Source organism: Pseudopipra pipra, chromosome 8 (assembly GCF_036250125.1).
Source record: "Pseudopipra pipra isolate bDixPip1 chromosome 8, bDixPip1.hap1, whole genome shotgun sequence".
Taxonomy (NCBI): Eukaryota; Metazoa; Chordata; class Aves; order Passeriformes; family Pipridae; genus Pseudopipra; species Pseudopipra pipra.
Genome location: NC_087556.1, coordinates 30,082,471 through 30,099,114, shown reverse-complemented (window position 1 = coordinate 30,099,114; position 16,644 = coordinate 30,082,471). Strand labels below are relative to the sequence as shown.

General features: G+C 38.4%; 1 protein-coding gene across 1 annotated transcript in view; it reads left to right on the top strand.

Annotated features, from left to right (window-relative positions):
- Positions 1–9,196, top strand: part of GFRA1 (GDNF family receptor alpha 1) — a 148,656-nt gene extending 139,460 nt beyond the window's left edge. Inside the window, exon 9 of the mRNA XM_064663426.1 lies at positions 1,296–9,196. Coding sequence (XP_064519496.1) covers positions 1,296–1,457 — 162 coding nt within the window. The 3' untranslated portion in view covers positions 1,458–9,196. The remainder of the gene's footprint in view (positions 1–1,295) is intronic.
- The last annotated feature ends 7,448 nt before the right edge of the window (positions 9,197–16,644 follow it).

The window sequence follows — 16,644 nt, the reverse complement described above, 5'->3', positions numbered from 1 at the left end:
GATTCTTCTTCACCAGTCCAAATTTGCCCAGTTCTTCTACACAATGGAAATTCTATAGCCCATTCCTAATTCTTTAGGTTCTATTAAGAATTTCTTGTAGGTACTAAAATGAAGCCTAGTAACATGTACAGGAACAGTGCAGTAATGTTAACACATCTGTTGGCATATTGTGCTGGCTAAAAGACCTTAGATGAGAAAGGTCAAGTAACTGTAGCTAACTATGAGAACTGCTGGTCCATCTCATGCCATACCCTGTCTCCAACAGTTTCCAAAAAGGAGATGCCCAGGGATGAGTAAAAGAAAGCATATTGTGATAATCCCCCAATGCCTCTACAACTTCCAAAACTTTGCATCTCAAGGTGTTCCAGTTAGCCAGTCCTAGCAAGTGATACCCAGCTGAGGGAATGGCATGGAGATTTATCCATGAATACCTCCCCGGCTCTGTAGACAGTCATTCCTGTGGAAACTGATGCTTTGAACTCGTTCTTTGTATCTGGTCTTCTGGGTACTCGTCCCTTGTACCATGGCCCATTGCTTCTCCGGGGTTGGAGAGGCTTGTCCCCTCTTTAGAAGCTGCATTCTTGGGGATTTTCACATCTTGAGTGGACAGGATCTGAGCCGCTTCACATGGAATAGGTTGGACTTCACGATCTTAGAGGTCCCTTTAGTCTAAATTGTTCCACTTCTGTGATTATACCTGTTAGGTTTTCTTTTTTACTGAGGATGATAGCAATGAGAAATATTTCTGCCACATCTGCTCCTTAAGTAGTTCACTATAATCTGCCAATCTGTATTGGCATGTGCATACTGTTTAATTATTGGTAGCAAAGATGCCAAGGAATGCAAATAATGCAGCAATTAAGGGGAAAAAGAAAATTTTTTGTAAGCTAGAAAACAGTCTTTTCTGAGCCCATTAATTAGATTTTATTTATTGTTATCCAGAAGTAACTTGTTGTCAAACAAAGTTGTTTTGTTGACTGTGCAGAAGTTGAAGTTTTTCTGTGGGTCTTGCTTCTGCTATTTTAAAATAAACTAGCATGATAAACACAGATTCACAAAAAAATTACCATACATTTTATACATTGAAGCATTGCTAAAGTAGTAATTTTTTTAAATTTCAAAAAATTGTCATTTTGACATCTGTTTTAATGCCTTTCAATTTGTGACATTGATATATATTGGTATCAGCGGAGGGTGGGACATGAACAAACAAAAGGTGAATTTCATGATGTAGATTTAAATGTTTTGCAGTGGAAATGTGTAATGGTGACCAAGGAAAGTATTGTGTCTTACAGAATGCTATTGGGAAGGACAACACAGCAGGAGTCTCCACCAGTCACATATCTGCGGAGAATTCACTCGCTCTTCCTACAAGCTTCTATCTAAGCACACAGCTCACCCTGATGACACTTGCACTCTCACTCTGTTTGTCCCTAAGCTCATCAGTCGTCTTGTAGCTGCATTACATTACAAAAGGACGTGTAAAAAAAAAAATCTGTTTGCTGTCCTCTGTTGTTTATCTGGAATTCCAGGTCTGGGAGCTAAGCTGAGGCACACCTGTTAGAACAGTCTCAGTCAGCTGGAATTTTACTTTTTTTTCTCTCTAAAAAAAGCTTCTTGTGATATTTAGAGGCTTTGTGAAATACTTGGTGCAGTGCTACATTCCAAACCCAAAAGGCTTTTGGGCATGCAGTGTTTTAAAGAGACAGTGTGTAAATTTGCCTGTAAAGCGACCTGGTTGGATTATTTTAATAATTATTATTTTAATTCTGGCTTTTATCTGAGAAGGAAGATGGCAGTTTTCTTAAGATCTTGTTTATCTCATTGAATGGTTTTGGTTTTCAAAATGGTTGAACTTCAGGCTATCAAGGATGCCAGGCTTTTGTCTAATGGTGAATGTTCTCCCAGAGAGTGGACTTTATGAAACTTCTTCATTTGATAAATCGCTACTGATGTTAAACTCTTTCAGTGTGTTAGCATTTTCCTCTTTAAATGTTTACGTACTGTAAGTGATTCTGCGTTTCCTGCTGAGAAGCCATTATAATTCACATACAGGTATAATGTATGTCTTTCAGTTAAATTCTCATAAAAATAGAGTGTGGCGTAGAACCTTCTAACAGTACATTTATCTTTTAATTATAATCATCTAGCCTTAACAAGAGTGAAGATTCTTTAAATTAGCAAGAAGCAGCCATTGTGAAAGCTTGATAAAGATACATTTCTTTAAATATGAGGAACAATTTTGCTACAGGGTTTCAGCTGTACAGTCTATGGTCTTCTATGCTTCCATTGTGATAATATAGTCCAGTTATTATACTGTTTGTTTAATAAAAAAATGACATACAATTTATTTGCTCTACTAAAACGTTATCTGTTTATACATACTTGATAATGTCAGATCAAAAAGTTACACGAACTTCATGCCTTACTACTCTTATCAAAACATTGTAGAGGGACAAGAGGAAGTAGGATATTATTTAAATTGTGGTTTATCTCTTACACTGCTAAAATCAACACAAAAAATGGTTGACCCAGTTACAAGGCAGCGCCATGCACACACACCCATGTGACATGATTTTCTCACTGTGGTAGTTCCTACTACAGACCTTGGCATTGCTGACATGATGAACTGTTTGCAAGACCAGTCCCATAAATTAATTTGGTGGTTCGGATGGCAATATTGCCAATATACATGGTTTAATCTCTTGGTTCTAACTCAGTGACACTGGCAGCCCGTGCTGGCTCATGATGATTTCCTGCAGCATCTAGAAGGAATTCTTTAAAGCTTTAAATGTCAGGAAATAGTCAGCATTTCTCCTAAGGGCTGTCTTTATACCTTACTGTGATGGCTTGTTGACTGTTACAAGCAGTTATGTCTAAGTGATCAGCAGTAATCAGTTTTTGTTTCTATTGGAAGTAGAAGATAACTTCTCAAGCAAGGAGTTCATCATGTTGAATGTACGGATTTACGTTGAGACTTACACAGTTATGGCCTGTCCTGCTCTGAAATGTCCAGATCACTTATTTGCAATACAACTATAAAGTACAAATTACTGTTTTATAAACTGCACTGAAGTTTTGGAGTGTGCAAAATACACATCTTACTAAGAGATTATTAAACTTATTGACACGTTCATCTTTTGAGATTTTTTTTCTTAGCTAATAATAAACACTTTCATAAAATTTGAAATTCATTTATGTACTTTTGATTATGGTCACGTAATATACATCTCAAAGCGATGTGTATGGGATAGAATTCTACGATACTCTGTGTCACTGAACATAAAAAATTAGACAATATTACTCTTTAATTCTGTGTTGGTAAGAAACTGCAAATTACTTTCAAAGGGAACAGAGCTGCTTTCAGAGAAGAGATATATAGCCCATCATTACCAGCAAAGCCCATGTGGTTCCCGTTGCTCTTCTTGTAGAAGAGAATGAAATTATTGAAAACTAGGGGTAGCAGAAAAAAGATTATGAGATTCATGATTTAAAAAATGAATCAAATTCGTTTATGTCAAAAGAAGTTGATAGTATAATCTATTGAAATGCTAATGAACATTGTATTAGAATTCAAAAGTCTGACATTATCCAATTAAAAATATTTTCAAAACAAATTCATAAACATTACAATTACTAAATCCATCTTTGATTCCCAAAGCTTTCTTTAAAATATGGTTTGTATTCAGCACATTAAACATTTTAGGCAGTATCAGGAATTTTAATAATCTCCCAGTATAGCATATATTTTTTGAAGATTTTTACATTTGGTTTGATTGCAATTATCTCTGTTATATTGAATACCAGTTATTAGAGTTCTGGCACTGTGTGATCCAGAATAAAAGCTGTTGGTCACTTATACTGTAAATAACAACTTATTAGTTTCTTATTACAAAAGAAACTGCTAACTATCTGAGTCAACAAGAGTTACCTTTGGAAATACCATTCATATATAGTAGGGGAAAAAATGGTGTTTTATATGGGTAGCCATGTTACCACAAAAAAAGCCCAACAGAACACTGAAGCTTTTTCTCCTGTAAATTAAAAGCATACTGAATTCTTAAAAAAAAAGAAAAAAAGCATCTTATTAAACAAGCAAAAGAGAATAAAACCCTTAGGAGTCTGATACTTCATACAAAAGTTTTTACAGGCATCACCATGCAAATATTGGGAGGATGTGGTGTGGATGATATCAGTTTATCATGGTGACCTCATCTGTGCAGTCATTTACTACTGTTCTGAAGTATGCAAATACTTTTTCATTTTTTTCCCCTTTCAGTCACTGAAATGCCATATGTTAAGTTCTCAAATGAACAAGCTTAGTCCAGGCTTTATATATTCCTTTAAAAGATTAATGTTATCCATGTAACAATAAGACAGGAACTGTCCAAATACAGGATGTACATAGAGGTGACCTGCTGTTTCAGTTGTAAATCTAACCAGTTTCACTTGGGTGTAAATCATGGGCTACTGTAAACATATCAAAATCATATTTTTCATTTAATTTCATCAATGTCATAGTGGCACAGACATTGTTGTTAGTATTATTAAAAGCATGTTTATGTTTCTTTTTGAGAGTAGCTCACAAGGAAAATTTTATGAAGGTAAAATTCAGGCTGAACTGAAATACATGGCTAAGGTTTTGCAGTATTCAACATAATTATTAATTCCACAAGCTAGTCCAGTGAAAGAGGCACTGAAGGTGAATCTTTTAGATATGAGCAACAATAACAGCAGTTGAGGGTTTCCCTTGCCCCAGTGTGTGTGGTGACACCCAGCAGCAGGCAGCAGTCCTGAGGATTGTCCGTGCAGTGGTTTGGTCAGTAAGGAGGGGTGCAGCCTTCCTTTCACTGACTTGGCTCCCTGAGATCCTTCAAAAGAATGGAGATGTGGTGCTGAGGACTGAGCAGGAGCCATCCATCTATCTTCTGCAGGGCACTGGCCACTTTTCATTGCACAGCTTCATTCCCACTGTGTCATTAGGATGAATTAGGTGGAAGTGGAATTGTTAATAATTTCAAAGCATTGCATAGACAGACTGTCGGGTGACCTATTCCCAGGCTTATTTCTTTTTAAATACAGTTGTGTCCCTCTAAGGCCCAACCTTTTGAATATGAGGCTGTTCACAATTTTTTCCTGTTTTAATTAGTAGACTGAAAATACAAAAGTGTACACCTTTACTTAAGCCTATGCAATTAGGCTGGAGATGAAGAAAACAGATCAGGAATCACCTTGAAATCTCAATTCCATTAAAATTTGTAATTGTTGCTTAATCAGTATGATATTTCCGTGGAGTAAAGATGATGAGAAACCAGTGAAGGAGAAGAGCAAAACTCAGAACAGCTCCCTGAAGGGAGGTAAATCTTGTGTATGTCAAGTGACAGGAGTATCCCATATTTAGCTTGTAATAAAAGAGCTGGATCCTGCTAGAACAGCAGCTCCTTCAGAGCAAGCAGTAAAAGATGGAAGCATGAGCAGTTATTCATACAACAGTTATAACATTCATAAAATGTAATTCTTTGTCATCAACACCAAGGTGGATCTACCTCACTGAAAAAATATATGTTCACTGACATTCTCTCTTTCTGTGTTAAATTGTTCTGCATTCTGCATGTTCTGTATTAGAACTGTTCTGGGCTAAAGAGGCCTCCAAGGTTGTTTTATGCCTGTAAGGTTACTCAGAGTCTACCTGATGTCCCTGACATCAAATAGAAATATATTTGCTTCTGATGAACTTGGCAGAGAAATTAATCCAGTGACTTGTTAAATATTTCTTATCTTTAAATATTTGCTTTTTCTTAGCAGCTAGTTCCTTCTATGACATTTCAATTATTGAGTATTTCAACTTCTCCTTTAACTTGGGAAGGTCATTTTGTCCAATTCTTCAGTATTCCACTTTATACATTTGCTTCAGTGGATTTTCTGTTTTAATTACAGCCTTCACTTTTGAGAAGAAAAAATATGATCAGGAATATGGGTCTATGGAACTAAGAACACCTTTAAAGGGGAGGAAACTGCAAGTTCCTATTTTATCTCTTTAGCACTGATTTGACTTGAATAAACGAAAACATGATGTTGCTATTCCCCAGATGGAATTTAAAATTTAGTTTGGTACTGAATAGGATTGAAAACTTTCAAACTCTCACAAGCTATTAGAAATATTTAAGTACTTCTGCTGTATTTTCCAGTTGGAATTTCAGTCAAATAGATAAAGTCTCACTAAGTAGTAATATTTTTCAAGAGTAAGAAGTCTCTTTGGAAATTGTGATGGCTCCGTTTTTAAGGTAAAATCAGAGAGGATGATGAATTCCCATTTTTGATTCAGTATTATCTCAACTTCCATACACCCTTGTTTCATGTTCTCTTATGAGTGTGTTTGCCTGCAGGCAATGGTTACACTTAATAGATACATATTAGCTATGGTCACCTCAGTAGCTGGAAGCTAACTCCTGAAACTCCTACTTAGATGTTCCATCTCTTTTTATCTTACATAAAAGCATGAGCAACAAATTCAAGATGTGGCCTAAAGATTACCTGAAGTTTAAAAGAGCACAGAGTCAACAAATTTCTCAGTAGCATTTCTTATCGGTAGAGATAGTGGTATTCTATATTAGTACTGTCTAGAGTACTCCCAAAAGTTCTTTGAGCACATTTAACCAGAGTTAAACCAGTTTCTGCTGTTTTACCTTGTTCAGGTGCCAATAGCAGTTGCCATGCATAGAATTAGAGCTAATTGCTGCCTAGATTAAAGCAGCCAAACGTTAGCTCCTTTTCCCCTGCTCTTAGTGATGCCAGCACACTAATTCTTTTGCACTGCTTTTTAATCTGTCAAAAGGAGAATTGCCTAGAATCCAGAAGAAAATTAGTCATAGATTTAAAGGCAATTTTCTTCAAATTCCTCCTTCCAAAATACCATAATTACTGACTTCTTACAAACTCCTATCCTCCAAACACTGAATACCCCCTGCTCAGCATGTTCAGTTCTTAGCAAACTGAGCAGGAGTTTGGGGGATTCAGCTTCCAGTAAAGGAGGCTGTGTATGTTTTCAAGACTCTTCAAGCTTCTTATTCTGCAAATTGATGTCCCCTCCAGCCTTTTCTGAGTTCATTTGCTCAATCTGCTTGGAAACACCAAAGAGCTGGAAATGGCTGACTGATGCCAACCAGGTCTTGGTGTCAGTCTCAGTAACTGTAGTCCATCTCAGGTCAGTAATCTCAGTCCACATTTACTGGCCAGCTGCATGAAAGCAGTATCACAGCAGGCACTAACAGGCAGCAGCATTCTTCTGGCTGACCACAGATGCACTGGTAACACGCTGTACATCGGCACTGGCTGATGTGTACCAAGCCTTTGTGTCTCCATCAGCCAGACCTGTCCAGCTGGGGTGGAGCTCATGTACACACCCTAATAAACCTGTTGGAACTACAGGCCGACAAATAAGTCATGCCAGGCTTGCTAGCTCCAGCTTTTCAGCTGGTCTGCACCGAATAATGTTGATTTTGACCACTGCATTTGTCCTTAGGTCAGAGCTTAAATGCTACAAAAGCTAATCCCCATGGATTTACTGAACCATGGGGTGATATAAACTCCTTTAAGCATAGAAACCAGAAAGTCCACTGAAACTCTGAAGTAATTTTCAAAATAAATTGAAAACATCATAGTCCTCTCCTGGTAATGTTTATGCAATAGGATATATATGACAGAAGGAAGCTTTTGTCAAAAACAGTAGAAAGCCTGAAGATGCAAAAATTACTGTTCAGGGAACCACCATTTATTTTAGCAGGAGATACTGCAGAAAGCACACTCCTGAGACATGGAAATATGTGTCCCACTGAGGGTAAGACAGAGAAATCATACTTCTTTGACTTTGTGAATTGGCCCATGGAAACTCTTCCCCCTTTTGAGAGCTGAGGGAATTCTTCTGGGAGTATGCTAACCAAAATGCAGGGAGCACATGGTCTCCCTTTCACATCCCCAGACTTGATTATTAGTAATGACGTCCTCTGCATGCTTTGGGATGGTACAAGGGCTTTAACCCTTAAGTGAAAGTTAATTCAGGAAGAGTGTTCATGACAATTGTTAGAGATGGAATAAAGCCCTACAATGGATTGCATCTGGCAGTTGGGAGTGCACAGCCCAGACTGAGCTGAGTCACACATTGCTTATACAGAAAAGTAAGTGGAGGTAAAAATTGAAATCAAAAATATGGTCTTGAATTTTATATTGCTGCTTCTCTGGGAGGGTCACAGTAGAAGTGGTGCATTACCATCAGTCCCTTACCTCTTCCCAGAACCCTCCATTGTTTCTGGGTAAAAACAAAAAGGAAATCCAAAAGGCAGGCAGTGGAAGAAATTTCTTCAAAGGACTGCAACACATGGTAAACTTAACTGGTGGCAATTATTAATCTCCATGTTCTCCCTTCCCCTCAAGTTACTGCCACTGAATTTGCTTAACAGGGTTTGTATGATGCTATGTGTAGCGTTAGGACTGAAATGATTAGCTGTGATTAGTCCTGCTCAGACTGGGAAGGTGTATATGTCTTTCACCTGAGGGTATGTCAAATTTTGTACTTCTTGTGCAAAGTGCAAGTTGACAAGAGCTGCAGCAAAAAGGAAATAGCAGGGGAAAGCTCACATTAAAAGTAATTTTCCTTACATCATGGTGATAAAAGGGTTAATTGAGGGTAAGAAGAAAGGATGCAAGTTAAGGTAACAGGTAGTATTAGGATCCAGGAAGACTGGCATTCACTGTGATCTGAGGATATCCAATGTTAGTATTTTCCTGCTTTTTTTTTTGGTCTTTTTTTTTTCTTTCTCTTTTTTCAAAAACTGTCTAGAACATGCTTCCATTTTCTAGAGGAGATTCTTACAAAAAGAGTTACCTTCTCGTGTAAATTGTATGTCATCTTATGGATTTCTGTACATCTCACTGCAGGTTATTATGTGTCAGGTTTTCAATCATAATGGCTGGTTATTTGTTGTCAAAAACCAAAACCACTGTTCACTTGTTCCCGTTGACTTACTTAGACATTGCTCTGAGGACATTGCTCTTTGGACCGTCCACACCTTGGAAGTCGACTCACGATGTTTGGCGTTTTCTGTTGGCATAATCCTCCTGCACTGTACATATCCAGAAAACAATCCCTCTCAATAAACATTATTCTCTTTTTTTATTAAAAAGCATGTTTTTGTGAGAACAGTTTCCGGGTTTTTTTCAGTTTTTATTTGTACCAAAAAAAAAAAAAAAGAAAAAAAAAGAAAAAAAAGAAAAAAAAAAAGGAAGCTCGACTGGCAAAAAAAAAAAAAAAAAAAAAGAAAAACAAGGAAAAGGAAAACAAGGTTGATCTCATTTTTCCCTGTTGTTTTGCAGTCTACTATGATCTAAGAAAATTAAGAAATAAAGCTTTTCCCTTTAAATATCTATTCATTTGCTTGCTCTGTAGTCTTTTTCTGTTAGTGAATGTGGCCTGCAAAATTACAATGAGCAGGCAATATCAGAGGGAAATGATGGAAAGATGGGCACAAGAGTGGCCAGCTGGCCCTATTCATGCTTGTTCACTCTCTGGCACACAAACACGCCTCCACACCCATCCCACCCCTTCATCCTGCCAGGCTAAAAAGAAAGGGCTCACTCCTATTTTCACACAAAGGGAGCAAAAGAGCTGCAAAGGCTTTGAAGACAAAAGGGTCTGGGGGAGGATATTTCAACAAATGCAGAGTGTGCTGCAAGGGGAAGGAGAAGGTGGATAAACAAGCTTTCATGATGCCCTTCCTCATTTTGATGACTAGAAACCAGGAAAATTATCTCAACATTTACTCATATTCAAACTGAGACTTAAATGCATATATTATGAGTGAAGAGGAATCACACTCATCCATGAAAAAACTGCTGCACAGCAAAGGGCGGGGCAGAGCCTCCCACCATTTTAAGGCCAGACAGTTTTGATTGCTGTTGCCTCAGAGAGGGGAAGCAAGGTTTGGGGGCAGGATGCAAGAAGGAAAGATGGGAGTGGTAGAGATGCACATAATCAAAGGTGAAAGGGCTGCTCATTTAGGGCTGAAAACACTTTTCCAGTTCAATCATCATCGTGCTTTGGCAGCTCCACAAGAGGCTAGAGTTGCATGGGGTGATGCGAGCAGGAGATGTTTAGCTGTCCTGGCATCGTTTTCTACTCAGATGATCTGTGTTTTAGGAGGTGGGAAGGGAAGGCAGTAGATTCTGTTTGGCAGCATCCAACAGCTCAGCTTGGGTTCCTGGGCCAGCTATGGAGGTTGCTTGGAGTCATTCTGCTGCTATTACAGTCCTGTGCATAAAGGGCTGCAGATTCTTCAGCTCTTGCAGTGCCATCTCTTAAGTGTTTAACCATTTCAAAGATGCGTTTGGAGTATGTGATGCACAAAAGCAGTCAAAATGTTTGCCAGTATGAATTAGTGTTGGATTTTCCTTCTACCTGCTTTCCCTTCTCTGTGCTGCCACACCGCCAGTGCTGTGGAAGAGGAGGATGGGGGGGAGGAACAGCAGTGAAGCCTCCATTCAAGAGGTACAGCTCCATGACAAACTTGCTGAGCAGTCTCTCCTGGGACAGATGAAACCAAGCAGTGTTTGACATCGCTAAGCAGCCAGTTACGGATGACCAGATGGATTTTTCAGTGTGCATCATCTGTGGGTTTGATTCTTAGGTTTTGTTTTGTTGATTTAGAGTCGAGGTAGTTTTGGCTTCCTTTGGCAATTTTCCTCTGGATTGAGAGATAATGGCAGCAGGGCTACTTTTACTGGACAAAGGCCAATTGGTAGGTTAGTACTGGGGTCTGCCTAGAAAGTGCACAAACGTGAGTCATTGTGTCACACTGCCCTTCTTCCACATGTATATATTATGCTATTAATAAAGAATGATGCCTCATAGCATCAATATCTTGTCATTACAGATAGGACCAGTGTCCTCACGAAGAAACCAAATTCTCTCTCCACTGTCCTGGATGTGAGGTGTTAAACAAACTGTGCCCATCACACTTTGGCACTTGGGCTAACTTTCAGTAAGAATGTTAGTAATGTCTAGTGATGCCCAGATAAGTGGGGTTATCTGCTTTTAGTGGCATTTATAGAATAATTTCAGTTAAGTGGGTTATGCAGAGACATTTTAAATGGCACTCTGATAAGCGGCTGAATGGTTTGGCACCTTCAATGCAGGCCTATGGTGGACATGTTAGAGGGGGAAAATTTGACACCTTCCTGTTTGGAGTTTTCTTAGAGATGCATTTCCACTGTGCCATTAAAGCAACAGAGGGTCTAAGCTGCATAAGAAAGGGATTTTGAAAGGTGATCCTAACCATTTTCCAAGCATGCTCCTACAGCTCTCCAAAATCCTCTGCCCAAGCAATCAGCCAGCCCTGACACTTGCATGGCTCCTGTGCGTTGGCAAAAAACCCTGTCTGTGTAATTGTCTGCTTCATGCTGAGTTCTGGTTTACATTCAGAGACAGAAGTGAGATTTCCTGAAACAATTTTTTGGTAACAGTAAACTCAGTTGTTTTGGTGATACGCATGTCTTTTTTGGCTCTGAATACAAATTACACCGCCTAATTCTGCATTGCCAAATTCTTTAATCTATATTAATTACAGAAAACTGCAGAGCAATAGCCAGGAAAAAGCCAAAATAGGGACTGGGAAATGCTGCTCCATAGTAATTGTGCAGAAGGTTTTTCAGATTGATTGTTTTTTGGTTTTTTTCCTCCCCAAAGAGGATGCTAGAAAATCTCTTGCTTTGAAGTAGAAAACCTAGTTCACAGTGTCTCTAATTAAAAAACACATTCATGTTTTGTAGCATTATAAAATAAAGTCTGTTAGTCAATTGCTTTTGAAGGACCTGCGATTCAAGTCTCTGAATTGCTATTGTATATGTATTTTAAAAAAAGAACAACATTCCACCAATGTTCTCAGTGAGGTTAACTAAACAGATGGTATTTATCTCTGGGTTTGCAAGTATGCCACATCCCTCTTGCTTTTAAAAGAGACATTAACACAAAAATCTTAAAGAGAGGCAGTTGGAAAGTGTTCCACAACGTACACACACAGATATAAATGTATAAACCCAAAAATTTTAAAATAAATCTGCATTAACCAATCCACTGCTAGCTTCATTCTGGACTGGGAAGGCTCAAAGGTAGCATTAACCTGGCTGTGCAGTTATACTTGCTTGTTTGTCAGAGGTCAGAATCCGGTGGATATAAATACAGTTTAGATTTTATTTGTCTCCAAAACAGTATGTGTCAATACTGCAGTGCTCTTTTGAGCAGAGCAGTGGCTGCACATAACTCACTGCCTGAGGGCTTTATTATTAATACAAATGTAGGTAGGCTAAATATTGAGTGACATTATTAGAAAGGGATTGTCCTTCTCTCTGACTTTGACTGATGTCAAATGAACATTCAGCTCACTAACACATTACTGTGTTTCTGCTCATTTTTGCAAGAAATTGTCTCTCCCTTCTGCCCATCATGGGAGTTGTTGAATAATCCAGAGAAGGTTATTCAAACTGAGTTTTGGAGTACTTGAAACCTGAGTTAACATCTAGAAAACATTTGCCTTTTTGGGTGAAAGGCTGAGCCATCTCCATTTAACCTCTTGAGTGGGACAGGATTAGAGCAATTTATGAGAGTCCATAACCTTTGTCCTCCTTAAACGTAACACACAGGGATGTGGCATAATTAAGAACTATCATGCCCCCATGACTATTGTTTCAAGTAATGTCTCATTTCAAAAAATGAAAAAAACCCACACATAAAAAACATTTACTGCTAAAATAGGAATAATTTCCATATACAGCCTGCTACCTGTGTTACCTCAGAGATTGTGACCCATGCACACTGGGGTATACACTGATGCTACAAGACCTTTTGGTGCAGTCCAGTGCCTGCTGTGCCTCAAATACCATCACTTGCTCCAGCCCAGTTGGGCATCAGAAGCAGCCAGATGCAAAGCTCAGGATGATGCTTTGCAGGCACACAGCTGGCTGTAAAGATAGTTGTCCTGTCAGGTCCAGTGGTGCCCAAGTATCTGATATGTGATCAGGTGACTGACTGGTCAGCTGTACTGTGTTATTCTCTTGAAAAATATTTAACCTGAGCTCATAAAAGGAATGCTGTTAAAAAAAAAGAAAAAAGAAAAAGAGATAAATAGCTACATATGATGCCACTTGGTTGCTAGCATATTAAGTATTTCTGTGAGATATCTTCCTGAAGGAGGAGCCTATACGTATGTTTAGATAATTTTCTTTTTTAACTGATTTTTGTAATAAACGAGTCAATCTTGTGGTTACTTGAAATGTAGCAGTGAGATTTTTAAAAATACAATGCACTGTAGGAAAGGAATAGTTTTCTCCTGAAGAACACAAAATTTGTTAGTTAGGGGGTTTCTCTTATAATCTATCTACACTTGACAATAACTTAACTTTCAACACCCAGTGGCATTAATTTTACTTGACTTCCTGTCTTAAGGTCAAAAACATCAATCAGCACTTTTATCATTAGCTCAGTTTCCTTTTCTATTAAGCGATTATGATCACTTACTATTAATGAGTCGTGAAGTTTTAATAAATTTTTGCTAGTGTGAAATTGCTAAACAGTAATTATGGCATATACTGTATGGATGGTTTGTTCCACAATGTACATTTTACTTAATGTTGGTTAGAAACATCGACAAAAAACAACAGAAAATAATTAAATAGTTATGGCTGAGGATGCAGAATGGCCTTTTTCACCACATTTATAGTCAATACAAAGACAAAGCAGGTCATTTTTTTTGTCATTGCTGGAATTATTGTATTTCTAGACCTTGTGACTTTGCAATTCTTTATATGAAATGGCACTACCAAGGTTGCTTACTAAACAGGAGATGAAAGAAAATATCACATCTTTTACAAGCTATTGTTTTAACTTGTCTTATATTTCTACTGTTCCGGCATTGAAACAACAAGGTTAAAAAACAAAAGCCAGACCGTTTCTGTTAACACAGAAGATAAATAACACAGCAAATCCCATTTCCAAAAAGTGATGTCTGAATACTGGCTTGGCTTTCCTGTAGCTTGGCATTGCTCAAAGACACATCCAAACAACCAATGCCAGATGCTTGTTTGGAGCTTGGCTGAGATTTTTATTGGTTAACTGACTTTTTAAAACACTCAACAACCAGGAACTGGACTAATGGTGACTGACAAACTGGAAAGTAACTCTGAACACAGAACATATCAAGAGGATATTTTAAAGAAAGCAAGGGAGGTTGCAGCAGTAACAGTTTCTCCACTGATTTCCCCCTGTTCCCAATTTTCTGGTTTACTGACAGAGAAAACTATATCTGGTAAAGTCACTGCAAATGTACCTCTGTACTGAACCATATTTTCCGGATCAACCAAATGGAGGAATAGGGTCAACTGAAGCACACTGGCTTTGTTGAGCACTAATTCTGTGGCATCGCACCAATCTCACAGCAGTCAGGTACTTAAAAATATAAGACTAAATCCTTTTCAGTGTTTGTTGCTATATTTATAGTTTAACACATGGAATAGAAGTTGTGTTGCCAGTTTTGAAAGCCCTGGGTGGGAAGCCATCTGGGTCAGTGATGTTCCTTTTCAGTAAATCTCATCAAACTGGTGCTGAAAAATTGAAGATGGTTCCAATAAGAGCCAAAAGGGTGATGCTAAGTGTCTGTGAAAAACATGGCTAATAGTACCTCCCTAACAGTGCAATCTCGTCACAAAACCACTGTGTATGGTCGTGAATACTGACTGTAGGAAACTAACAAGGAACAGAAATTAAAAAATAAATAGAAAGTTTTCCATCCATAGACAAAGCTTTAACAAGGCTGGTTGGCTGTTAAATCTAGACCAGTTCAGAATAGAAAAGTGTCATATTTTTAACAGAAAAGGTAAGTAAACATAGGAACAAGTAAACAAGATTTGTACTGTGTTCTCTACCATTGAACAAAATCTTTAAAACCAGACAAGGTGTTTTCCTCAGAGAAAAGCTATGTTCAAAGAATGATTCAGTAAAGTCCAACACCTTGCACAGTGCCAGAGAACACTTAATCTATTAAACCTATTTCTCTAGTATGTAGTTCTGTTGTGTTTGGGTTGTTGCTAGAATAGAGTCTTTGCACTGCCTTTGAAGATTCCTTGTATTCTAAAATGCAAGAACAAGATGGTATTCTTTTGATTATTTCAACCATGGAGCAAGCACAGCAGATCTTAACTGGCAGCAGACTTCCTGTGTGGGAAGGCTGTCATTGTGCAGGTCTGCAAAATGTTCCGTACAGGTTGGCTTCTGTACTGGAGAAGGATGACACTAGCATGGTGCAGTAAGAGATACTCCTTCAACAAGTACCCTGTCATAGCCCTGTAGAACCAAGAGGCACGATTCACACCTGTATTTCAATTAAAGTCCTGTGTTAGTCTATCAGGAATTGAACAGGTCTTTGCTTTCCGTTATAAAAGTGGTGGATGCCCTGGATGGGTACAAAAGAATTTCTCGCATAGCCTAGGAGTGAGTAAATAGAAGAAAAATAAAATAATCAGCTTCCTATGTCTTCAGCAAAAGCTGTGGCACTGTAAATAGCAGTTCTGTTCAAAGCACACAGTTGCACCCACTGCTGGGACAAGGTCAAAACTTTACTGGCAGCTGAGTGACCATCTGTCTTTGCAGACATTGGAGTATCATATCCTTGGAGAGTTATAAAGCAATATCAGACCATACTGGAGGAGCTGCATTGCTCACCACCAGCTACTGGGATTCCTGCCTGTATGACTTGTACTGATCTCAGGAAGATTATTAAAACATTAATTCATACCTCTTGTCTTCATCTTCCTGGCCCGATTCTCACAATGTTCATTACTAGGTAATGTACAGTTATAACATCTAAGTTTTACAACTCTCTGAGGATACTTTGGGTCAAAAATGAGCTTGAGATTCCAGGGCACAAGAGAAATATAATTTTTATCTGAAGAAACAACATAGTGTAGAGAGAATTATGACCAGCAAAAGTCATCATAGCCAAGTATCTACTGAAAGCAATTTTACTTTAATTGCAGCTGAAACTGACAATTCCTGAATATGTAGAAAGGACAGTAATTGCTTTGCAGGGATTTGCAAGAAGCCACTGAATGGTGCCTTGGATACATGCACTGTATAGGATTACTAGGAAAGCCCAGCCGTGCATATAAGGACATCCAGTTAACTTAAAATACATAGTAACTCCTGTAATCAAATTTGTTGTATAATGATTAAGCAATCTCAAGAATGAATGGATGACTGGGTCATTAGCATCTTTCCCTCATTCATTAAGGGTGCCAGGACTCCTTAGGAAGTGTGACTGGTGCTATTACAATGCAGGAGGTTCCTTGCTTGATAGTTGAGGTGCACAACACAACATTCATATTTATGTAGGCCATGCTCTGAAAATGCCCCTTGCAAAAGTGGCAGGCAAAGCAGCTGCACCAACATCTGAGGCTTGAGTTAACTGCACAGTTACATTTTCAGCACTGTCAAGAGCTCTAAGCTTCTCCAAAACCCATCCTCAGTACCTAGGGACTGCTGAAGATGCAGGCTCAATCCTGTTTTCAGAGCTGGCAGTTGCCAGGGGTTCAAAACACTAAAAC